The 26,989-nt window shown below is 40.6% G+C and overlaps 1 protein-coding gene across 2 annotated transcripts in view; it reads right to left on the bottom strand.

The window, feature by feature from the left end:
• The window catches only part of CHD6 (chromodomain helicase DNA binding protein 6), a 199,106-nt gene that overhangs the window by 116,576 nt on the left and 55,541 nt on the right, over positions 1–26,989 (bottom strand). For both annotated transcript variants that reach the window (XM_014787440.2, XM_087445250.1), the window contains exons 3-5: positions 19,717–20,228; positions 3,819–3,966; positions 1,852–2,001 (exon numbers count right to left, since the gene is read on the bottom strand). In XM_014787440.2, the coding sequence (XP_014642926.1) occupies positions 1,852–2,001; positions 3,819–3,966; positions 19,717–20,228 (810 nt within the window). The remainder of the gene's footprint in view (positions 1–1,851; positions 2,002–3,818; positions 3,967–19,716; positions 20,229–26,989) is intronic.

Genomic DNA, 26,989 nt, shown 5'->3' with positions numbered 1-26,989 from the left:
CTATAGAGCAATATAATCCTATTACCTCATAGCCGTCTTGCAAGGGCTATTCTTAACTATTTGCTTTAAAAGTACTACGATGACAATACATCAAATTATTATTCCTATTAAGTGTCATAACGATGACAATACATCAAATTATTATTCCTATTAAGTGTCATATTCATTAGCTGCATAACCTTGGCCCCGAGAGACATGAAATCAACTCTGACATGCTGGTCACTGATCAACTGCTGCTATATAACTCTATGACCTGGATTGTTCTGTGCCTATTTCTTGATTGTTCAAATAGGGACAATGACCCCTGCTCCCAGCTACTCTCCATGCAAACACAGAGTGAAAGGATTATGTGAAAATGCTTTAAGTTGGAGGCAAGGTGGTTTAACCAGATAAAGTATTTCAGCTTCAGTAAGCCACATTAGTGTTCAGGAGGAAGGACAGGTATTTGTGCTGCTGTTGCACACGCAGTGTGTGAATTCTGCCAAGTCAGCAATGGTGACTCCCTAACGACAGACAGGCTGTGTCCCAGAACGTGCTGCCAGCAATGATGTCCCTCCTACATGCACAGCCTCCTTCTTCTTTTGCTTCTAATTTCTTCTCCGTAAGCTCCTTGGCACTGACCTCCTCCTTTTCAACATTTACCCCTCTTCCTTTCTAGCATCTGGGTATCAGGTCCTAATGCTATCCTCTTCCTCCTTGATACCGCTGCCAATGGAAATTCCTAAAATGCAAGCATGGCCATCCTGCTTCTCTGCTTGAACCCAGCAATGCCCCCTATCTTTTGTTCCATCTACGGTATAAAGGCCAAATACCTTAGCCGATAACAAAAGCCCTGCATAATGTGACTCTTCCTACCACTCAGGGCTCATCTCCCACCACTCCTCAAATCAGACGTCAACATCCAGCCAAGCTCGTCTATTTGTCATACCACAATCTGCATTACCTTTCAGGCTGTGGGGCTTCAGTTCATGCTGGAAATGCCGCTCCAAAAACCCTGACCTCCCTCCTTTGCTGTCCACTCCTTCTGTGTAGCCACTGCATCTAGCATATACTTCTAAGGCTGTACTTATACAATATTAATATAGCCATATGACCCTTCTTCTAGATTAAACCACTTGGAGGCAGGGACCATGCCTTGATACTTGTCCTCGTATCCTAGAACCTGGCCTTGCAGCGGACTCTCAATATATATATTTTTTGAATCCAAGTTCCAACCGTAATTACTAGTTCATGTGACTTCATTCATTGAACATCAATTTAGTATGTACCAGACTTGCATATTCTAACAGGAGAGACAAAGAAATAAAATGATATGAGAAATTAGGACACTATTACAAGCTGTGGTAAGTGCTGTGAAGGAAACAAACAAGGAGTGAAACAGAGAATCATCAGGATGAGGGGCAGGGATCTACTTTACATGGAAGAGTCAGGAACGACTTCTCTGAGGAGACACCATTGTAGGTGAAACTTAAAACAGTGACCCACTCATACAAAGCACGTGGTGAAGAGCATTCCAGGAAAAGGGACAACACAGGCAAAGGCCAGGAGGTGCGAGAAAACTGCTAATATAAGGCATTAGAAGACAGAAAGTCTTTTGGCTGGAGAGTAATGGGAGAGGTGGGGAAAAGTCATTTATGTGAAAAATGAATTAGGTGAAATAGGGAGAGAGTGAGATGAGAGGGGGTCCTGCTGGGCACAGTAAGGGGTGGGAACTTAGGAAGCATTTGAAGGTTATAAGCAGCAGTTAAAATGATCTAACTCATGCTTTAGCAAACAGTCAAAGAACAACTCCGTCAAGCAGGCCAAAATGACTGTCTAGCCAAGGTCAGCACCCCAATCCAAACACCGTACCTCGGCCTGCCAAGCCAGTGTAGAAGCCGAGAGGGCAGATGTTCGGCCGGCTCCGAGAACAGCGATTGTTTCCCCATCATCATCCACCACTTTGAAGTCCAGGTCCTCGTTGTATTTTCTGCGCTTCACTTGCCGTCCTGAGCGTCGTTTCTGCAGGGCAAACACATCCGTCAGAGAGATGCTCTGTGAGTCAAAGGCAAAAGCTTATACAAAAACACCCTCTCCTATACTCACTAACGTGCAAAGGAGACCTTTCTTCCTTTACAAAAGGAAATCTTCCTTAAACACAACTCTTTTAAGAACTAAATTCACTCAAAATGGGATCTAGCTAAGGGAGGTGATCCAAATTGCCAGGATCCACTGAGAAGAAGGTATAGTCTCAGAATCCAGTGAGATGTGTTTTATTCGTCAATGGCAGTGACTTTTTTTTTCCTCCTTTCTGGAATTGGTTTCTATTCCAGTAAAACAGGGGTAGGAGGTAAACTCCATCATCTTTGAAGTCCCTTCCAATTTTAGGATTTAGGACAATAATATGATAGTTGGTTGTTTCTGTTTTTTTGTCGAATTCACCATACTTACCATGTACTCCTTAAAAACTAAATAATACCAATTTTATTAGAATATCATAACACCCCTTGAAACGCAAGGAGACATTAAGTGTGACAAAACAAGATTCGTGAGTTACCATCTAAGGACTCATCTATAATTAAACAGCTCATGACCTTTTAGAGAGACAACATTCTACAACAAAAGAGCCCAATGGCTCTCCTCAAACAGAAAAACACATGGTTCATCTCCATGTACATATCATACCCAAGCAGTAGAAACACTTCTCAGAACCATTCACCAGCTAGCTCACTCTCAAATACTTAAATTTTAAAAAACAAAAACAAAAACAAAAGCCAAACCCCACCTCCCTTATTTTCTAAAAGATATCTCCTGGGCCCTTTTCTGTGTTCCCATCATTTCTTCACTAGTCACCTCTATGATGTTTAATTTTACAGAAAGGATTCCACATGAAAACCTCTTCCCCAATCCCACATACAGATCACCAGCCTAGAAACACAACCCCCTGCCAACTCCCATCAACTCGATGTGCTTGCTGCTCTGCCAATCCTGATTGGCAGAGAAGTTTAGAGGCAGTGGCCTCTAGCCTGAGTTTAGAGGCAGTGAGGCGGAGTCTGTGTTCCGACTCCCCAGACACTACTATTTATAACCACCATGACATCAGGGGCTGACATCTTCCTATAATGAAGATCACCTAGAAACCTGAGAGTTCAGATGATACTTAAAGGTGCAGTAAGCTGATCTTATTCTAAATGGTCCCCTTGCAGGAGGACAGGCCAGGAAAACTGCTGTGGATATCAGAGGAAACAGCACTTTCAAATATTAGAAATCATCTCCAAGAGAGGTTGCCTCAACTCAGGGAGAAAATTCCTAACAATGTCCTGGGCATACTTTGGCATATTTTTAGAAATCTCATTTAGGTGGGCAACTCCTTGTTTTCATGTTTGGTCAAATTTTCCTTACTATTTTGGCAAAATAAACACATCCCTGACTTTTCTAGCATCTGGGATTATAAGAATGACCTTGTGCAGACTGGCCCAGCACTCTGAGCCCGAAATGCATTACCTACATGTCAAAATGGGTCCCTTCAGCCTTACCTAGCTTGGTTCACAACTCAATTTTCCACATTCACTCTCTCTGCAGCCTAATATCATGCTACTTTCCAAGAAGGAAGGAAACACCACTAAAAACTGGGAGATTATCAGTATAAGGATTAGGATTGCTAGGTACAAAGTCTTTGGTCTTTTGGTGCTCACCCACCAAAACAGTGAAAGCCCAACCCAGGTCTGTGCGCAAGGGCTGTAGGCTAGAGACAGAGAGAGAGGAGCAACAGGATCAGTGTCAGCAAGACCCTGTCCGGCAGCTGTAACCTCCACCAGGGCTCCCAGCCACAGCTGTACCTGGCTGTCTGCAGACTCAGTGGACTCCTCAGGACTCCGCAGGGATGAGTTCGGCAGGCCCTGATCCAGCTCTAAACTCTCCACTGTGGTTTCACTTTTCCTTTTTCCTTTCTTCTTTTTCTCCACTGGGGTTGGTCCTTGCTCCTTGCTACAAGGAGAAATTCAGAATTAAAACTGTTGGGCAGTCTTTAAAACTAAGATTTCTCATGTGATCAAAGTTATGATATCACATCCTAGAATTCCTGGACCAGGGTAGGCTTTAATGGAGAATCTACAAGAGTTTCCTCCCAGAAATATTCACAGATATGGGAAGAAATATCTACATGGATGCAGAATTCACTTTTTTTACACCCCCTCTCATGACTACTATGGCTATGATCAATGTTGTAATAAAATAATATGAACATCTCCAAAAACCTCACTTCCAGTTAATATAAAACGTCTTCCCTTGGAAGTTTAATTGCTTCGCAGATATTGAGAATCATCAAATTTCAATCTCCCTTTAAGTCACATGGGAAGCGACATCTCCCTAATCTGTCATAAGCCTCTATCGAGAACGGTCTATGTATAAGACTCAGAGTGAGTACCAGGAACTCAAAAATGAAGATGATACTGTCCCTGCCCTTGAGGAGGTTTCAATTATGAAAATCCTACCGACCACCTACGGCCATATTCCAAGGCAGTAGATGAATGCTTCCTGAGAGAGGTGGACACGGGCAAAGTCCACCCATCCTGCCAGGCCCCGCTAAGATGGCAACATCTCCTCTAAAAAGCCTTTCCTTATCCTCCTAACTGATAAAGCCTCTTTTCTACACTCCCAAAGTACCTTACCCGTACTTTGCTTAAGGTACTCAAACTCTGATCTTTCACCAAAGTTAGTCATTAACTATGACACCAGGCTCAGAACCACACAGTGCCTGGATTCTCTGTAGTTTCTCAATAAACATTTGCCAAACGAATGAATATTTTATACTTCTCTGATCTCTCCTACCAGACTCTAAGTTCCTAGAGGACAGTATTACTTGATTAAGTTTTGTATTCCTCATAGTGAGTAGTTTTATGCCATATATAGTAAGTGTTCAATAAATATTTATTGAATAGGTAGATGGATGCATCAATGGATGGGTAAGATTACTTGGGGAGATTTGGGAAAACATAGTTGAGCAGGGATATACATAGAATTTTGACATAGAAAATATGAATAATAATAATAATAACAACAATTAATACTTAGATAACACTTACTATACGCAGGCAGAGTTCTCTAAGTCCTTTACATGGATTATCTCCTTTACTCTATACAATAATCTTATAAGGCAGATAGTATTGTCCTCATTTTATCAAGAGGCACAGTGAGGTTCAGCTAGATTTCCAGGGTAACATGGCTAGTCAACGGCGGAGAAAAGATTTCAGCCTAGGCATGCTCTTAACCACCATGGTATTCCTGGGGAATGGAAGAGTGCTAAGGGCACATTTAGTAAGACAGTCTGTGCGGCTGGATGACACGATAAGTGAAGAGAAGCACTACATGACAGAGCTGGAAAGAAATCAGGGGTACACCAGGCTAGAGAGTTTAGACTTCATTCTGTGTGAAAAGGGCCATTATGGCAAGCCTAGGAAAGAAGGAATGAAGACAGGCTAGATATAACAATGAACACTCAAAGGTGAAAATGATTTGAAAGATCTAGAAGTAGAACCAGTAAGTCTTGGCAAGTGACAGAATGTAGAGGATGAGGAAAGAGTCAAAATTATTGGTATCTTCCATCAGGTGAGTTATTGGAAGGTGTGGGGCAAAAGAGGGAAACCAACGGCCTTGTTTAGAGAAGGGAGATCCAGCATGATGAACTTGTGGCAGGAATACCAACCAGTGTTGACTGCTGAATCAGCCTGCCTCTCTCTTGAACACCCTTTACCCCTCACGGATCCCCAATCAGGTCAGCACAAACTTAGCCTACCCTCGATTCCTCAGGCTGAAGACTGGTTTGCTTACCTACCAGAAAAATTCTTTATGGAAATTATTTTGGTCCAACCTGAGGAAATGAAACTCAAGGGGTGCTGCCATTTTAGAGGATTATACATTTTAACAAGAGACTTGAATTCTCAAGCAGGGGAAAAAGGCAAAAGTTTTTCCACTTCTAATCAGTGCAGGACAAGAGACTCAGGTGAAACAGTTTAAAAAGATGCTAAATTTTCGCAGGAATATTCATCTTATGTTATGTGGTTTATCACTAAGAAAAGCATATATAGCAATTCATATTCTACAAAGCACTTATGTGTTCCATGTCTCATTTAACCTAAGTTCCAACCACAATCCCATGAGGGAGCCAGAAGATTAAACGGGGCTCTGAGCATGTGAGACTCATACTCCAGAAGAAGAAACAGGTTTAAAAGCAGCAAAGGCCCCAACCAAAGTCCGCAGCAGAGCAGAGGCCCACACTCAGCTCATCTGACTCACGACCTATTGCTTTGTATACCACACCATGTTTCCTGACTCTTTTTTTCTAAACCCCAGTCTCCCTTCTGATAAATGTAAAAACTTAAAAACTCCTTTAATGTTATTTGAATCTCAAAATAACGACCAAAAGAATGAGCAACAAAACATTCCAAAGACCCAAATATAGAAAAAAAATTCACAAATCCATGGTTGTTAATGGTTTTTTTATGGATCTCTTAACAAAAGAAGGTTTGTGCTTAATTTTTTGGACACAAATTTAAAGACAGCTGATTAACATACCAAAAGTCACCATAATAATCACATGCTCAGAGCCCCATTTAATCTTCTGCAAAATCTTAAATCCTTTCTCCCAACATTTGGAATCAGTTTCATCTATCTACTAAGTATAACTTCAATATATTAGAAAACTTCGTTTATATATGTTTAATCTTCATTTTAAATATATATATATGCTAGAAGTATGTGCTTCATTGTGAAATATACTCAAAACTAAACCAAACTCAAGGCACAATTAAGAAATAGAACCTCCTCAAAATATGAAACTTTACTACAAGACTTGCATATATTTGCCTTCCATGTTTTCAGAAACACATTAAATAATGAAAGTAAGGAGCAGCCATAGTGAGGCACTACCAAAGTCAAGCCTAGGGCACTACTAGATTATCCTAGCCAGAAGCTGAGAGAAGGGTAGAGGGGAGGGAATACCTTCTCAAATATATGTCAGTAAAATAGGATAATGACTGGTGAAGCCTGCTTACTTATTTGGGGGTAAATAAGACAATACTCTACCTGGAAAATCTTCAAAGTGATTTTCTGGAGGTTACCTTTGGCAACAGAATCAATTTTGAGTTCCAAAAATTCTTCCTGGAGCTCTTCTGATAAAGACAAATATCAGGAAGAAAAGATTCCTTGTAAGCTTATAAATGGGACATCAAGAAAATATCACCTGAATTCATCTTCTTGGAAGACTAGATGAAATGTGTTTTTCCCCTCTTTGGAATAAGTTTTGAAAACCTTATGCTTGAGAGTTTTATCAAATGAAGACATTTTAATTTCCAAAGTACTATATCTATAGATAGATTTGGTCCATGAATGCTTGTTTGCTCCTTGAAGTTCCAGGTTCTTTAGAAATAGTGGTCAAATAATATGTAACAAAACTATGTATGAATACACTTTTTGATCCAGCAATTCCATTATAGGAATACACTCTAAAGATACACTTCTAACAATATGAAAATACATAAGCATGACATTATTCACTGCAGCATTATTTGGTAATCGCAAAATAATGAAAACTATCTAAATATCAAACATAAGTGACTGAATAAATTAGGATACATACAATGGAGTACTATGCAGCTGTAAAAACAATTAAGAAAGAATTTTACAAACTTACATGGAATGATTTCTAAGATATATTGTTAAGTGAATAAAGCAAAGTGTAAAAGAGTATCACGCAACTTTTTGTGAAAGAATAAAGGGAAAATAAGAAAACATGCGTACAATATTATAAAAAGAAACACAGGAAGGATAAATCAAAAAACAATGACTATCCATAGGGATAGGTGGAAGGAATGGGGTCAAAGGGATACAGGAAGGGAGTGACACTTCTCTGAATACATCTTTTTACATTAATTTGACTTTTGGAAGCATGTTAAAATTCTACATATTAAAAAATTAAAAAACTAAACATGAAAACAAGCTGACACAAATGAATCCAAGTGTGTTTCAAATGAACAACATAACCACACTGAATGGAGGAAACAATTTCATTAGTTTATGAACACAGTAAATGACTATATACTCGCAGCTTTTGGGAGAAGTGGGGAGAACAGCAAACAAATCCTAAATGCTTTTGGAAGGCATAGAGGTGAAGCAATTCTGAAACCAATTTAGGTGTGGTACAGGATTAAGCAAATGAGTAAATATATTGATGTTAGGAACCGGGGTTCTCACTGAGGAAGAGGAAAGATGTAAATATGAAATGTTGTAAGGCAAGGAAGATATCGTGGGATGAACCTAAATTGGAGGCATCAGTGTGAACTCATGCTTTCTAAAATAAGTATATGTATGAACAGGCATATAAATGTGCACATATATATTATGAATATATTATGCGTGTGTGCTCGTGTGTGTACATATATGTATATGTCCACTTGTGTGTATTTTTCCCCCAGCTTTGACAACTGGAAGAGCCAAAAAGCAAAGACGCCCCATTAGCAATGTGCACACCTAGCACTCAGACCTTGATTTCTAATACCAAAGGTCCTCAGAGAAATGGCTGATTCCAATACTAAGGTAGGGAAGATATAAGACGAAACTTAAAAACATCTTGCTAAGTCAGAAAGTAAGGGAGTTTGCAAAAAAAAAAGAAGGCAGCATGTCAAAAAGACACAGGAGTCAGCTCTCGCTGGTCAAAACTGAGACCATTTGAGCACCAAAGTAACTGAGGACAGTAATGAATTATAAGTTGTTGAAAACAATAGGAATCCATACTGATAACAGATAAATAGATAAAATATGAATAAATGAGGGAGAAGGGAGACCTCTTGCTTACTAGAGAACCCAAATGGTAAACGTGGTCGATTTAGAAAATCGTTTTATAATCACTGTATAAAAGATGAGTACAGTCCAGAATCAAGGAATGCTAAATCTAGCGAGAACAACTTGAAGAGGAGCAGGATATCTGCATGATCTTAGAGCATCTCCCCACAGACTGCTTATTAGTTGCAAGTGAACAAAACCAGTAACTAGACAATAGTTATCATAGAAGAAAATGGCCTTGAGCCGGCCCCATGGCTTAGCGGTTAAGTGCGCGCGCTCCGCTACTGGAGGCCCAGGTTCGGATCCTGGGCGCGCATGGATACACTGCTTCTCTGGCCATGCTGAGACTGCGTCCCACATACAGCAACTAGAAGGATGTGCAACTATGACATGCAACTATCTACTGGGGCTTTGGGGAGAGGAAAAAAAAAAGGGAGGAGGACTGGCAATAGATGTTAGCTCAGAGCTAGTCTTCCTCAGCAAAAAGAGGAGGATTAGCATGGATGTTAGCTCAGGGCTGATCTTCCTCACAAAAAAAAAAAGAAAGAAAGAAAGAAAGAAAGAAAATGGCCTTAATCTTAGGAAAGACATACTGAAGTATTTAGGGCTAAAAAGGCATGATATATGCAAGTTATTCTTAGATGGCTTAGGAAAAAACATATAAATATATATAAATACAATTTACTTTCATGGCTGAAGTGGATACTGTGTTTGTTCAGACTCTTTTTGCTGATAAACAATATTGATCCCTCAGACTACGAGACTGGCCAGAAGGTCCGGCTGGGCTATGGTATCCTTTCACCACAGTGATTGGTCCAGGGATGCACACACAACCCACCCAGGCCCATTTGGAAGTCCTTCCTTTAAAAAAAAAAATTAACTTTTGGCAGGAATGGGTAGGAAAATGAATCTCTTTCCTCCTAGGTCATAAGGCTGCTGACCTGTGAGCCCAGAGTTGCAGGCACCCACAGCTCAATCTCGAGAAGAAAAGCAGTCGCAAAGGATGGAGCTGACACCCAGAGAGGTGCAGGGAAGGGCTGGAGACAAAGATCTGGTGGAATCCTCAACTATACCTCCTGGCTCTGATTCTTTAAGCCAGTGGACCCCCTTGTTATCTTTTTTAACCTAAGTTAATTCAAGTTGGGTCTATGTCACTTGTAACCAAGAGAGTTCTGAGTACACAATTGCCTAATACTCTCACCATGTAATGGCACTTGAGGCTGGATCAAACCAGTCTTATTTTTCCAATCCTCTCTTTTCTAGCTTTCAGAGTTAGAACAAACTAACTTGCAGGACAGAAAAAAATGGCAGACAAGATTTTTGAGGCTCAAAGTACCTATTTCCAGTAATAAAATCAAACTTGATTTTAAAATAAAACATATAACCAGGGGCTGGCCCGGTGGCATAGTGGTTAACTTGGTGCGCTCCACTTTGGTGGCCTGGGGTCGCAGGTTTGGATCCCGGTTGTGGACTTATGCACCGCTCATCAAGCCATGCTGTGGCGGCGTCCCATATAAAGTAGAGGAAGATGGGCACAGATGTCAGCCCAGGGCAAATCTTGCCCAGCAAAGAGAGGAGGATTGGCAACAGATGTTAGCTCAAGGCTAATCTTCCTCAACAGAAACAACAACAACAAAATAAAACAAACCATATAACCACTTTAAAGAAAGCATCTACCATGTATTTATGACATGCAAGAAACTTCCAATATACAAACTATACCATCCATGCAGGACACTATCAGGTATAACCAACAAGAGTTTATCAGTAGGCCTCACCCCCAAAGCTCTCTCTTCCTGTCTTTTACACAGCTTCATCAGCCAAGAAGATTTTATACATCTTTACTTTTTGCAGTTTGTATTAGGAAAATAAGTAATTTTTTTGCCTTCCAAATAGGAAATTACATATCAGTATTAAACCACCAGACACACAGACTTTCTAAAAGCCCTATCTCCAGTTCTCAACCTCCAAGTTTCTTTGCTAGAATTGAGTTAGAAACTGAGTGCTGACTCTGAGAATGAGGAGAAAGATCTAAGTATGTGTCACAACATTACGCTACTACAAGTCTGTAATTACTCTGCCCCCCTGGATTCTAAGTATTGAATTTTTTTTTTGGTGAGGAAGATCCGCCCTGAGCTAACATCCATTGCCAATCCTCCTCTTGTTGCTGAGGAAGACTGGCCCTGCTAACATCTGTGCTCATCTTCCTCTACTTTATGTGGGACACCGCCACAGCATGGCCTGACAAGCAGTGCGTCAGTCTGTGCCCCAGATCCCAACCTGCGAACCCCGGGCCGCCAAAGCAGAGTGCACAAACTTAACCACTACACCACTGGGCCAGCCCCTTGAAAATTTTTATCTACCAAAAAATATTATTATATTTTATTATTTCAAAATGACTCATCTTCCTATTTTAAAATTAAACCTTATAAAATGCCCATCAAAGTCTTAGCAGGAGAATCAGTTACTGCCACAGTGAGGGGCCATAACCCCCAAATTCAGAATGACTGCAAACAGCCCATGATGATAATTACTGCCTTCACAGACATGCACGTATCTGGGGAGTCCAGCCCCCAAACCACTACTCCACTTAAGAACAATTCTTCAGAGAAGCTTCCAGTCCAGGCCTTGCCACAAGCTCTGACCACCTTCCTGGAAGTACAATACCGAAAACATGGATATTACCCTCAAGGAGCTAACTTGCACACAATTCAACTTTTACTTGATGTCCATATTAGTTCAGTCTATAAACAGAGAACTGAGTTGGGCACAGATTTTTAAAGACACTGGTTAAAAGAAAAAAAACACAAAAACCTAATTGTTTTGGCGCGGATGTAGTCAACTACAGAAAAAATGTGAAACAAATCTACCCTGTCCTCAGTCTCTTTAACTGTATCATTAGTGCCATCAAAACAAAGATTATATAAGTTTGTGATATTATCCTAGTAAAAAACACAGCAAAAAGATTACACACTTACAAGATGAAAAAGCAGAGTTTTAACAAATAATCTTATTAAAAGTGATAAAAGCAAATGAAAATAAAAATTTAAAACACGTAGAAGGGTTTCAAATGACAAGCACAAGCCATCCCTACTTGCACCAAATTGTACTTGCCAGAGAATTGCTTTTGACTGACAACCTCCCTAACTCCAAATATGTTCATGCCTCTAGGTCTCTATTTATCAACATTAAGCAAGAGTAACTAACATCCTGATATGAAAGTTGATGAATTTAGATCTTATATATCTCCCTTATTCCTTCCTCTACTCAATATTTTTGTTGAATTCTTTTAGTTTAGACAATGTTTTAAATTTTCATTAATTCTTGTTTTCTGACTGCTCCTTTTTCATGATAACCCATTCTTGTTTTGTAGACAAAATTTCAACTAGAATCTGAGGATGCTAACTTAAAATCTTTACAGATCCTTTCCCTTGGATTGTTTCTTCTGAGGAGAGTTGTCCTGTTCGCTCCTCTTTTTCCAATTTCTTTCCTTTAGGGTGTCGTAATCTTTGGTGGATTGTTCCTATTTAAAATGAACAAGGTTGATAGTACAGGTGGCTGGTAAGGCTCTCTGCTGCCAAGTAAGTCGCCTTCTCCAACAAGCCTCATCCCTGAATGGGAAGCCTGGCCTGGGAATCTGCATACACAGAGGGCTGCACCTCTCCCTCCCTTTTAAGGTATGGGCAGGGAAAGGCAGAGAAGCTAGGGCCCCTATGCCCTCTTCTTGTGGATGTCAGTCTCCACCTGGGGCCCTAGAGCCTCACCCAGAGCAAACTGCTCAATATCTTTACAGAGAAATTGCCTGACTTTAGCCTGGAGCTAACAAACCAGGCAGCCACTCTGCAGACAGTCCCTGAATCAGCCACCTCCATTTCTGGCCTGCCTCTCATCCCTTCTCCAGGGCTGCCAGGTCCATTGGGAGGAGGAAGCTCTTCTACCTCTGCTACAAACATAGCTCCTGCATGTGCTCTGAGCGGGACTCCCTCCACAGCATTTATCCATCAGTATGGTACAACTGGCCTTCCTTGTCCAGAAATTCCTAACATCTCTCATCTTTGAAGAATTCATTCCCCGCTGTTCTTCTTGTCATTTCATTAATTGATGAAGAGGGAAAATAAAAGTATGCTCGGTCTCCGGTCTTAAAACTGGAAGCCCCCAAGGAACATTTATTTAAATGTCTGTTGGTCTTTTTGCTTTTAAGTCTTTTCTCATCTAGTAATTCCTGTCATATCTGGCTCAATACTCAACTCTTCCAAGGGACTCCCTAGACCAGAACTGAAACATTCTTAGTCCTCTACATCCTTTCAGCGTTTCTGCATACAGTTTACTAGGTTCCTTCATTTTATATTTTTGCCTGTTTTTTGAACACTTGCAAGGCTGTTTCTGTAACTCAGGAAAGCTCCTCAACAACAGGGCTCCGAGATGATACTTCTGTGACATCCTCCTCTGCAATTCCATTCCCAACACAGTACTCATAAATAAGCAAGGCACACAGGAGGCACTGAAAATATCCTGGATAAATAAATGAGTAGGTATGCATCAAGCATTATTTGGTAACTGTTTCCTCACAGATTAGGTAAAGGTCCACTATGCATCAGACTCTAATTTAGAAAGCCCCGGGGATTACAGAGTAAGCACTCAGGTGCTCTTAGAAAAACAGGAATGGAGACTTAGTCCAAAACTTCAGAGGTGGGTCTCTGACATTATCATTTAGATTTCTTCCCAACTTAACATAAAGCCCAGAAGGTTCCAAGCACAGGGTCTCTACCCAGAACTCAGAACTTTGTCTTCTTTCTTCTAATAAATGATCAGAATGTAAGAGTCTCCCAAAAGAAAGAATCTTGTCAAGGGATGCTCTCGAGCCTAAGCCCAGCCTCAATAAAGATCTGCACTCTAAATAAAGACAGGTGACTGACCTGCAAACAGGGAGGTACAGCTGAGCTGACTGAATTTTACTTCCCCTCCTGCATCACAGTTATCAGCTGACTCACAGCTCAACCGGTTTTATAATCAGAAGGTCTGGGGCTTAACTTTCCAGAAGCTACCATCAGAGAAGAAAATCAAAAAAGGTAAAACCTTTCTTCTAGGATATTACTAAATTTGTTGGATTTAGGGGGGAAATTCTCCCCTGGGTTGATAAGACAAAACAAATAAGGGTAAAAAGCTGAGACAAAGAATTGGGGCTAATCACACCATTTGCTTCTTTTCCTCTTTTTGGTTTTTCATTCCTAGCAGACGTAAAATATAAAAACATACACATGCTCTATTTTCCCAGTGTTCTGTCATCTGTTTCTCAAAGAACGGTCTATAATTAGCTACACTCTAATTATCTAGCAGACTTTTGAACTGCAGATTCCTGGGCTCCACCCTAGACCTAATAAATCAATCATTCTCTCTGGGGATGTGGTCAGGGAATCACTTTTCTAACAAGCTATCCAGGTGATTCCTTAGGCATAGCAGAGTCGAGAACCAGAGATCCAGCTAGACAGTCCTCCACTTGGGCCAGCACACTGATTAATTTCTTGACTTTCAAGAGAGAATATAAACCATTCTGACGCGTGGAAATTCAATCAACAACATGAACACTCACATTCAAGACCTTGGTTTACAAAAGCAACCTCCAGCTCAGTCAAAACACTCAGCTCCCAATTTAAGAGAGTGCAAACTAAAGGGCTGACTATCAACCTACTCCTTAGGTACTCCCTAGATACCGACTAAGAGCAGCAGACAGCCTCATAGACAATGAATGGGTCGTCTTTCCTGCTCACTGAGCTGTGCTTTAATGCCAAGAGCTGACTTTTACTAAAGGCTATTTCAGTGAAGAGAAATATGAACTTCATAGGCACATGGAAGCACTTGATGCAAAAACTGTTGTCGAAGACACTATCCACTATGTTGCATAATGTTCCCCAGTGAGAAATTTCTTTCTCAAATGGTAAAAATTTTGCTTCTCTGAAGAACTAGGCATGATGCATTTCTAATACCAAAGCATTTTCCCAAAGCCCTTACCAACATTACATGACCCCACACAATCTAATACCTGCTTATCTTTCAGATCCCCTTGCTGCAGCTATACGGGCCATGTGTGTCTACATATGTATAGGTCTGTGTGTATGTTCGTACGTACACACACATACACATCTGTGTATGTCTTCTTATGCCAGTGGCCCCATCCTCTTTGGGAAAAGGTACTATAATTAAAAAACAGTAAAACCAAGTAAGCGATACTGAGTGAAACTTAAATTTCAGAGTCAGGAAAATGACAGAGAGCCTAACTTGGCTTCCTGGAGGAGCTTTCTTGCTTAAGTTTTATACAATAAAGGAGTGAACTAAGCTCACATTCCAAGATAATTTGGAGGGAAAAGAAGAAAGTGTAGTTTAAAAAAAGTGGGGGGGGGGGGAGCTTCTGCTACTTGGGCATTTTGGACTTTTATCCTCTAAGCAGTAAATGAATATTCATCACTATTAATATCATTCCTGAAAAGGAAAATTTGTTAGACTCTATCTATCACCTGTTTAGGAAAGATCAGTTCAATTGTCTATTTGCTGCCTCAAATACAAAGAGAAACAGCAGAAAAAGTTGGAGCCATCTTAGTCTTTGAGAGGATACTGTGGAGGGTGCAAATTGAAATTCTATAGAAGAGGGGCCATTTTCAACAAATAAAAAACCAATTTCTCTGACACTGGACTCTCTCCACCATTTTCCATTCCTGATCTTCCCTGGCAAGGCATAAAGAGATACAAAGCTGTGGGAGAAAAAAGTGTTTTTTACAGTTAAGTGAGCCTAGAGTCAAATCCTGACAGTGCTGCTCATTAGCTTTGTGCCTTAGACAAGTTACTTTTAAAATTTTCATTCCTTTTATTATAAAATGGAGACAACACCTACTGTTATTTAACAATGGGAGTTATTATGTTATCTTTTATGGATCTTATTTTCAGGGAGAAGAGCTCTATCCATTTATTCTAGGAAAACAATTAAAGTATATATAGAAAATATGTGTTTTTATAATATACAAATTATACTGTAATATATATTTATGCATCTGTGTGTCCAACAACCTGACAAACCTCTCTGATGACAACCACCAGGGACATAAAAGACACAAGGCATGGTGGTCCTGACCTCAGGCACTTAACTTTTGTTGTGGAGGCAAGTCATACATATAGCCATCCCTCAGGATCTGTGGGGAATTGGTTCCAGGAACCCCTATGGATACCCAAACCCGCAAACACTCAAGTCCCTTATATAAAATGGCATAGTACAATGAATACAGTCGATTGAATTACAATCTGTGGTTGGTTGAATCTGTGGATGCAAAACTCGCGGATATGGAGGGTGACTGTACATGAAAATAATTGTTTATGATTGAAAGGTGGCCTATTACAGAGGTTAACGTACAAGACTGGGAATCAAGAGGTGTGAGTTTATGACACACCCTTGTAAACAAGTCATTTCTCTGTGGGTCTCCATTTCCCTGGCTGCAGACAACAGGGTTAGACTAGACCTCTTTTATTTCTTCTCACATCTGAAATCTCTGATTTATAATGCAATATGAGGCTCCAAGTGTTATGGAAGTTCAGAGTGGACACGCTAGCACACTGGTTTGAGGAAGCTCTGTGGGGGAACTGGGACTTACACTCATACTTGAAGAATGGAAAGGACTTGGGATACTGGGACAAGGACAAAGGGCACAACGGTTGGGAGAAACAGCAAGAGCAACCAAAGGAGAAACAAGTCAAGACCTTCCAGGGCAAATGAGATCAATCTAGCTGGCAAGGTCTGTTGTCAGAAATGGGAAGGCAGGGAGAGGGTTTGAATAACAGAGAAAGGAGTCTGGATTTTGTCCTGGAGGCAGTAGAAACAATCAGAAGTTTCTCAGCATGTATAAATTGTTAGAGGGAATCCCATTTCCCTGTCCCCGTGCTTTCATGAGGAAAATCATGTTTTACTCTTAAGGAGGTAACAACGTGCTGGAAACACATTTTCAGCCCTTCTTCAAACTCCTCTCACTTCTCTGACTGGGGACCTACCAGACTGGTGAGAATGGGAAAAGGAATGGCTCATACATGTCCCAGGGTCCTCCCTCTGCTTCAGAAACGTGCCGCCAGTTCTGATGGATAAATTCAACTGTGGGAATAACAAGAAGTCCAATGCTGGCCACAAGCCAGTACAAGTTCTTTAATCCAGTTTATCAATAATAAAGCTGATAATTCTATCTCCATTCCCGTTGACTATTTCCCAACTGATTTGGAATGGAGAGAGGGAAAGAAGGGGTTTGATTTTCCACCACCAACAACAAAAAACATAAATAACAGCAGTGCCTCAGAAAGATTAGCCAGGTGGCAGCTGTCAAGATGGATTGAAGGAGGAAAAGACTGGAAACCTTAAATCAGTTTTGGAGCTCCTACAATAATCTAAGCATTCAGTGAATCATTTGTAACCATCAAGTATTATCCAGAGTCTAACCAATACCTGCTCAAATCAAAACATGTACTTGAGCCAATCTGCAAAAGAGTACATCAAAGAGCACAAAAAACTGAGACTTAATTACCAACGTATATTTTTTTTTTACCAATTAATGAATGTCCTTTCATAACTAAAACTGCTTCTGCTGACCAGTGGGATCGTTAATTAAAGGAACTAAAGCAAGTTTATAAATATATAAAGGAGAAAAAATGAAAGGCTCACCAGTCCAGAACCCTATCTGGGCTATATAGAAGAATTCTATTATATTACAAGTCAATCTTATATAGCCCCAACATCAAGAGAGAGAAAGCCTCACGTATCTCGCCCATATTTCTAAAGAGATAACTAGTCCTATCTGTCAGCATCCTCTCATAGGGTATCTCCTGGATTTCTAAATCTCAAAAGTTTCTGCTGTCTTCTAAGGCAGTAGCCCTTGAAAACACTACCAAGAACTTCTCCAACTCATTTATATTTTTTTTGGTGAGGAAGATTGGCCCTGGGCTAACATCCATGCCCATCTTCCTCTACATTATATGTGGGACACCTGCCACAGCATGGCTTGATAAGCGGTGCGTAGGTCTGCACCCAGGATCCAAACCCTGGGCCGCCGAAGCAGAGGGTACAAACTTAACCACTACGCCACTGGGCTGACCCCTCAACCCACTTATATTTTATACAGACTAATTAGATAAAAATCAAGTTCCCTTAATATTACTACATATACATTTAACACCCAGCCTTGTTTCGTGAAATGCCACCTCGTCCGAAAGGGAATTTGCAGCAGTGCCTATACACTCATCACCTGTTTCAGATCCCACACAAAGTAAATGTGAATTCCTTAGAGGAGGAGAGTTGATAAAATTGTAAGCACCAGAGACCAGTGGCTAAAGTGAGCTCAGATACCTATGGATTTCTACTGCCTTCTACACTCAAACCAGACTCCTTACTAGGGCTGTGAAAACTCTCCTCTAATCACCCTAATTCTAAAACACTATCCGCATTCCTCTTTGTTTTCTGTAATAACCAAAGTAAGTCACTCCACTAACTCATGTCCAATTCTCCTTCTTCACCCATATTACCCTAAAGGACCAGTTCAGCTTCTCCAAAGTGACTGGAGATGAAAGTTATTGGCAGAAGACAGAAATTCACTCTTCCATCCCATACACACATCAGAGAACAGAGGATGTTCACTAGGTTCACTGAGAAACAAAGTCCGTAACTTTCTCATTAGTCAACTCCTCATTTTACCTATCTCGTTTGACCTTCTGGAAGGTATTTTAGGTCCAGTCTTGTGAACTACATTCCTAGGATCCCATCTAAGCTTCTATGACAGACAAAAGATGAGATCTCCTGCCAGGCAGAAGGGAGTAAATATTATAAGGCAGTTTTAACTTGGATCAGGAAATTATCCATCTGGTCCCAACAAACTGTCCTTCTGAAAATGAACTGGACCATATAGTACATTCCAAGTCACAGCAAACATCACCTAAAATGCTTTCTCTCTTTAAAACTTACTTCCTCCATGCCTGACCCCACACAGGTCTGATGGCCTCATTACTTTACATTCTGTTAACATTCATATCAATCTGCGTTTTTATGGGTTTCCCTGGTCTATGTTCTGCCTCTGCACTTAGATTTAAGAAACTTAAATTCCATATGGTAGAAGTTATATATCTTCTGTTTTGTATGTCCTCAAAAGTTTAAACATAACGTTCTGTTCAAAGAATTTAGAAAGAGACAAAATGAAAAACATCACATTCGTACACAGATGACAAATACTGAATTCCCTAAGAGGGTATCTGGATCCTGAAAGAATCTACAGCCAGGGCCCTCAATATCACCCACCCTGCAGTGAATCTATACCCATGCCCTCTGATCTCTCTACAAGTCACTAGAGTCTCCTCCGGTCTTATTTACTCAACATTTCCTGAACAGCTGCTGCTAAGTCAGGCACTGTGTTAGATACTGAACAAGAGAAACAGACCAGGAATGGTCCTGCACTAGAGAGAGCACAGCCTAGGGAAGCCAGGCAGTCCTTTTCTGTCTGGAACTCTGTGCAGACCCACGGCTCTCCTAGACCACCCACACTACTGATTGCCAGGACTGTGCACCCTCCGGACAGCTGCTCCTCTGCCACTCTACACTGCTACTGTTCCAAAAATCGCTGCCCTCCCTCTACCACACCTGTGACGTCCCTTCCCTTATACCCTGTGCGCACTAACATATTTTAATTCTTCTTAATCCAAAAGGAACGGCAAGAAATTGCAGGGCCAGTATTAATTAAAGTTATTTTTCTCTCATTAGGAGGTGAGAAAAATGGTTCATTTTGGCTAAAAGTAGTCAAGTTCTGTCCAGGGGCTGGAGTAAGGCCAAAGGCAAACCACTCCATGGAGGCAGAGCCAAGTGCTCTGAGCAGGGAGAAAGGGACGCACCTGGCCTTCCTGGACTTCGTCCTGGTTGCAGAGTCAGCACCGCTCCTCTTCTCTTTGGCCTCCTTGGTGCCCGAGGCCTCCCGGGGCTTCCGCGCTTTCTTTGCTCCGTCCTTCTGCTTGGGCTCCTTGGGCCTCTTGGGCTCCTTGGCCTTCCTGGGTTCCTTTGGCTCTCTAGGTTCTCGCTTCCTCTTTGGCTTGGGCTCCCTGTCCTTGCTTCCCTTTGCTGCCCCCTCTTGCTCTCCTGGATCCTTTTTCTTCCGTTTCTTCTTCACTCCGGTGCCTCCTCCTCCACTGTCCTCCAACCCATTATGGGATGTCATTTTCCTAGGAAAAAGGGTCTCAGCTTCCTCTTCAGTAGCGTACAGGTCCTTCTGGGGCATACAGTGACTGGCAACATCTTCGATTTTCTCTTCCTGATCAGTGCTGTGGTCAAACGGGGAAGGGGATTTGTAGTCAAAATTGACAGAGGCATCAGACATTGGGGAGTGATTCAGAACTTTTAAATTTGACAACTGTAAAAGAGAGAGAAATAGTGTATTACTCCTCCACTGCATGCTTCATACACAGAGTGTTATCAAGTTTAAACGCATGGATTTGTTCAACATTTACTGAGTTTCTACTATGCGTTAGTTCCTCCTGTGCCAGGCCTTGGGGATACAGCAGCAAAGAGGACACACATTATTTGTGTTTGCCGTTGCCCTTGTGGAGCTGTACCAAGTTGTTGTTAGCATATTATGTAAGAAATTAGTATGTAAAAGCCCAAAGGATTTCTACGAACTTACCGAAATATGAAATACCTTTTAAGTCCGCGCCTAGAAGAGGCAACAATAACAGTCTCCCACAAAATACCTTTAGATGCCACTAGCAGACACAAATCTGACCCAGAATGACATTTATCATGCTAATACACACAGAAGTTCTGTTCAAATGTGTTCATGAATACACTTGAAATTTATACAATGTTATAAACCAATGTTACTGCAATAAACAAAAAATTAAAAAAAAAAAAAACAAATGTGTTCATGAATAAAGGTTCTATCAGTGGGGTGATAAGGACGCAGGGTCAAACTCAGTGTGTTCCTTTATTTCCCCAAATCTTTGCTCTCACATATCATTAAGCAGCATCAACATTTGGTCAATCTGATTTTCAAGAAAACTACACCTTTTATTTTTAACTAAAAATGGTGTTGTTCTGTATGAAGAACTTATCTAACTTAGCCACCAGACTCAGCACCAAATAACCTTTGGCCACCACTTGCAAAAACCAACCACCCATATAGGAGGAAGTTTTACTGTGGCAGATGCCACTAGAAAGAAATGTGTCGCAGGTGCTGAAGGCAACCCTAAAAAGGAAGTTTCAAAGCTGTTTTTGAGCACCATCAAATAAGGTGCAGCCTCCCAAGGTGACCACTTTTAAGGAAACATCCTTTGGAAGCAGAAGTCATACTCTCAGGTCTGGTATCACAAAGCACACTTGTCATTTCATAACCAAGCTAAGGTTGGCAACAATCTGAAAATAACATGGGTGCTGGTTTCAGGCAACAGCATACTCTCCTGGATCAGGAACAAAGAAAGAAATAACTTAAGGAGTGCCTCAGAGGGCTGAGCTGGCTTTCCAGGAAAACAATTACAATCATCTTTGGATGATGGCTTAGGAACAGCACCATTTGTGAGTCGCCTGCTCTCCTAACAAGAGGCCTGACGTGTGCTAAAGGGCACAGACACTTGCTCAGGTGGTATAGTTTCCTTCCAGTGTTCTGGTTACCCAATCTGTGCTCAGACTTCCTGGCCCACCCTGGGAGTGACGGAGAGTGCAAAATTCAGCTGCATATTTCCCCTTCTGTTTTTTCAAGTTCCCCTTCCTAGTCTGATACTCCCAAACATAACACTGAGAATCCCAGGAGAAAAAGATGAAAGAAAAGAAGGATTTTTTTGGATCTTTATCATAAATAAAGTCCAGCCTCACAAAAAAGCCTAAATCCAGAGGGAATGAGTCATTCTGGCAGGACTCACTACTTAGAAAAAAAAGGAAGACATATCAGTTTGACTCTCATTGCTGATTCAGTACTTAACATGGCTTAGGAAAAGGAGGAGCTAAGTAAACTTAGAAGGAATTTAAAATCAAATACAAGAAAATGGTAAATTTTATGTTGTGATTTTTACCACAACAGAAAGAAAAAAAAAGAAAATATAAGGCAACAAGAAACCCAACAGTGCGGTCTCAGGTAAAGATTGGATCCTGTGACTGCACAGCCATCCCTGGGACATTACTGAATTCTGTGCCAGGGACACTTGACCTTCAGGGAACAAGTCTTTGCTTAGCATGCAAGGATGGACACACTAAAAAAACAAGAGATACAGGTTTGTTTATTAAAGAAGTTTTCAAAGACAACACATTAAAGACCTAATTCCACCACGGCAGCTCTCTGTAGGTCAAAGTGGGACCCTCTCTCAAACTCATACTTCATGTCACGGTTTCTCTTCTGAAGGACAGGGCTCTCCAGAGAAGCTGAGGCAGGTGGAGGTTAGGTGTGGTAACTGGATATTCAATCATTAGGTAATAACAATAGCAGCAGCTAGCATTTATTGGACACATATCATATGGATGTACTCAGAACTGTGTGAGGCACGTTTCATGATATCTCTAATGTTTACAGCAATCTTACAAGGTTAGTGTAAAGATACCTATTTTGTATATGGAGAAATGGAAGATTATTGATGTTAAGTGATGTGCCCAAGGCCATACAGCTAGTGAGCAGAGAAGCTTAGATCTGAACCCTTCGCCAAAAGCTAACACGCATTTCATGGAGCATTTTATGAAATCCAAGGGCACCATAACGATTGCTGGGCTACCAGACCAGCATGATTAGATTTGGTTAGAAATGTTAAATGTGATGGTGTATATAACCACTTCAGGAAAAGTTCTGGTAGTTCTTCATAAAGCTAAACATATACCTACCTGATGTCCCAGCAATTCCACTCCCAGGAATCACAGAGAGTTGTCTAGTCTACCCCCTCATTTTACAGATAAGATAATCTGTTCAGAGAGATGAAACAACTTGTCAAGGTTATATTCCTAGAGAGTGGCAGAGCTGGGACACCCTAGAGGGAGAAGGGAAACCCAAGATATGCAGCACAACTAGTCAATGTTGAAAAGGGGGAAGTATCCCAAAAGGCAGATATTAGTAACAAAAATTATAATCTTGAAAGTCAACAATCCATCAGAAATGTTTTTATTTTTTAAGGCACCTTGTTGGGAGCTTGGAAAAGACAACCGCTGAGGATCAAAATCATAAGAAAAAAACATTTCTTCCATGTGTCTCAAGGTGAGTGGGGAAAAAGGCAAAGAGCCTAAATAAAGTCTTTGTTTCAGTTTCTACCAAGAGGGACATTAAATCACCACTTTGAAAATGCCCTGAAAAGAAAAGACTGGAGATGTGGACCACAGTACCAACAATATTTCACATTATATTGACAATTTAAATAGACAAGCATCTAGGAACACAAGGATGAAATGGAGAGAGGCCGACACAACACTGCTAGGTCATAATCCACATTGTTAGTAATAAAATTCATTTCTTTGATTCAAAATTATCAATCTACAATATTCCTGGAAAAGATACTTAAAGATTTGCATCTAGATTAACGGGATTCAGGTCAGTTGTAAAGGATTTAAGAATAACAGAAAGATTATGGCCCGGGTCAATGGTTCCCAAACAAAGGTCCAAGGACAAACCTGGGTTAACCGCCTAAGAATCACTCAAGTACCTGAAAGTCAAAATAGACTCTAATTAAGAAAATCATCCATGCTACAACATGGATAGACCTTGAAAACTATGCCAAGTGAAATAAGCTAGGCACAAAAGACCACAAATTGTACAATTCCATTTATATGAAATGCCCAAAATAGGCAAATCCATAGAGAGAAAAAGTAGATTAGTGGTTGCCAGGGGCTAGGGGAAGAGGAAATGGGCATAAGGTTTCTTTTGGGGGTGACGATAATGTTTTGGAATTAGATAGTGGTGATCTTTACACAATCTTGTGAATATACTAAAAACTGCTGAATTGTGCACTTTAAAAGTGTGGATTTTATGGTAAGTGAATTATGTCTCAATTTTTTAAAATGCAATCCATAAAATGGTCCCTTCATGTTGCTGGCAGGAGTGTCAGCTGTTAATAAAGCCTTTTTGCAAGGGAGTGTAGCAACAATACTAGAATTTTAATTGTGGGTATATGCTTTTAAACTGAGTAATTTCTCTTTCAGAACACAAATTAAGGAAACATTTAGGTACTCTAAAGGTTTATATATAAGAATATCTGATACAGAATTGTTTTTAATAGAGAAAAAAAACTGTAAATAACCTATTCGTCAATCTTTAGGAAAATGCTTAAATTAACAGCACATCCATCATATGGAATAATACTACGCAGCCATTATGACACAAAGTTTTAGTTGACATAAAAAGAAAAACTCTACAACATGTTGGAAAGTAAAAAAAGAAAACCTATGATCTAATCCCATTTTTGTTTTTAAAAATGCTATATCAACACTAGCTTTTTAAAATAAATTTAGGACACATAGTAGATATTAACCATCACTGTGTCTGGGTTAGGGCTGTGGGCAACTTTCACTTTTTTTTTCATAACTTTATGAAAGTTATTGTTTTTACCTGTCTCCCATGACTAGAATGTAAGCTTCAGGAGGCAGTGACTTTGGTATTCCCCATTATCTTTGTGGCCTATAGGAAAACTCAACCACATGGTTATTGGATGAAACGAGTATTTTCAATTTCAAAAAAAGAAAAAAGTCTAGAAAATTGTACATGTAACAAAAATGACAACAAATACCTGTGTACAGAAGAAAGAATGAAAGAAAAGGAACAAAAGGTTAATAGTAATCATGCAAGGCTGTGCAAATTTGGTTGTTTGATTTTTTTAAACAGACATCTAAATTTTCAATAATGAGAATATTAGTTTCATGATATTTGTAATAGAAAAATTTTCACATATATGTAATAAAAAAATTTTAAAGACTAATAATAAACAGGAAAAACTGTTTTGCCAGACAATTCATGCTCCTCCAGATCATCAAGATTCAGGAACCAAAAGCAGATTATAAGATGCGCTGGCTCTGTGACTACATTTGACTGAGTGCAGGGCAGAGTGACTCTGCAGTCAGCTGGAAGGGCCCCGGCACACCCTTCATCCAGAAGTGCTTCCTCTCAACGTCAACCCAGTGGTGAGCGAGGCCCAGGCAGCTCCTGCTGCTGGTCTGCTTCAGTCTTCCATCTTTTCCAGCAGGGAGATGAAAGTGTTCTACATTTAGACTGACTTAATATCAAGAAGTTAGCTAAACATCAATGAGTAGAAAAGCTTATCTAAATTTGAGACCTTCTGTCATTTTTAAAAGTCCAAATAATAAAAATGAAAATAAAACATAAGAAATAATTGCTACTACTACTGAGTCAGTTTGTGGACATTTCAGGTAGCAAAAGTTATTTTTCAATTAAAATTACAATTGTTTTATATTTTCACCTTCACTTTCTTCTGAAAGAATATTTCTTATAGTTACCTGACTGTGGAATACACTAAAGGCAGAAAATCCCACATACCCTTGCCTCATCAAACTTCCACTGCACCGGAACTCATTCATTTGGCGAACAGATTTGTGCTGAGTGAGCAAGACCTACCTGAAGAGGAACAGAACAATGTCCGTGTGTGTGCGTGTGTGCCCCCTCTGGGTTGTTTTTTTTTCCTGCATTTAGTATATTCAATCCATCTTTACCCAGGAGTCCTGAGGTTTAGGTGATAAAGCAGGCATTTTGATCCTGACATGACTCCTCATATACGCACAGCTGGTTAGCACCAGGAGGAGGAGAGTCCAGTTTCAGGTATCTAAGGATAATTCAGGTAGAGGTGTCCAGTAGGCTCTTGGATATACTTTCCAAGAGAAATTTTTACACAAATGAATGAGATTGCCCAGGAAGAATGGACAAAGAAAGAATAGGAAACAGGACCAAAACCTGAGGAACACTAATATTTAAGGGTCCTGAGAGGAACAAGTACCTAAAGACAGAGTGAGAAGGAGCAGTCAGGTAAGTGATACAGGTGGGAAAAAAAAAAGTAAGAAAGTGTCGGGGCCAGCCCTGTGGCATAGTGGTTAAGTTGGGCGCGCTCCGCTTCGGTGGCCTGGGTTCACGGGTTTGGATCCTGGGCATGGACGTACACTGCTCATCAGCTGTGCTGTGGCAGTGACCCATAGACAAAACAGAGGAAGACTGGCACAGATGTTAGCTCAGGGCGAATCTTCCTCAACAACAACAACAAAAGTAAGAAAGTGTGGTATCACAGAAGCCTGAAGATGAGAGCATTTCAAGACAGAATGATCACAGGTGTCAAATGCTGCTGCGAAGCAGATAAGTTAAGGACTAAAGGGTGGTCAACAGATTTGGCAATGTAATTTTTGCAAAACCTCCTTACCCCAGAAGTCCCTGGATCTGTCACTCCTAGTCCCCACCTCTATTTTTTTATTTTTATTTTTTTTTATTTTTCCCCCAAAGCCCCAGTAGATAGTTGTATGTCATAGCTGCACATTCTTCTAGTTGCTGTATGTGGGACACGGCCTCAGCATGGCCGGAGGAGCAGTGCGTCTGTGCGCGCCCGGGATCCGAACCCGGGCCGCCTGCATCGGAGCGCACGCACTTAACCGCTAAGCCACGGGGCCGGCCCCCCACCTCTATTTTTATATTTTTGCATTTAAAACAGGGAGTGGGGAGGGGTGGTGGTGAACTTTTCTCTTACGATGTTTCATGAGTCTTAGAAATTTGACTTCTCTACGCCTGCAGGCAAAGTCAACCTAAACCTTACAAATTCTAGGCAGTAACAAAAACTGGGAGCAGGTAGATTATTAAATTTAGATGCTGACAGGGAAGAGGTAGGAGGAGAAAGGGAAAATAATACTTAGTAAGTCCCTTTGTTGTTTTTAGAAACGAAGAGTTTTATTTCCAAACAACTAGGGCTTTGAGCACACCAAAACCTCAAAGTGATTCAATTTCCTAATCTGCCCAAGTGGAATGAAGTTTGTCCTACCAACCAAGGCCAGGAGAGACCTCTTCTCGAATGTTTTTCTGGTATCTTCTAGGCCAGGAAGATGCTCAACAGGTACTTACAGAATGAATAAGACTATTTTCCTACTCTTCCTTCCTGGCCTACTTGTAATTTTACTTTAGTCTTGAGTTACCAGAGCCTCTGAGCCCAGAACTTAGGCCAACCG

This window comes from Ceratotherium simum, chromosome 21 (assembly GCF_057802395.1).
Source record: "Ceratotherium simum simum isolate JZ-2026a chromosome 21, ASM5780239v1, whole genome shotgun sequence".
In the NCBI taxonomy this organism is placed as follows: domain Eukaryota; kingdom Metazoa; phylum Chordata; class Mammalia; order Perissodactyla; family Rhinocerotidae; genus Ceratotherium; species Ceratotherium simum.
This window is presented reverse-complemented; position numbering and strand designations above follow the sequence as displayed.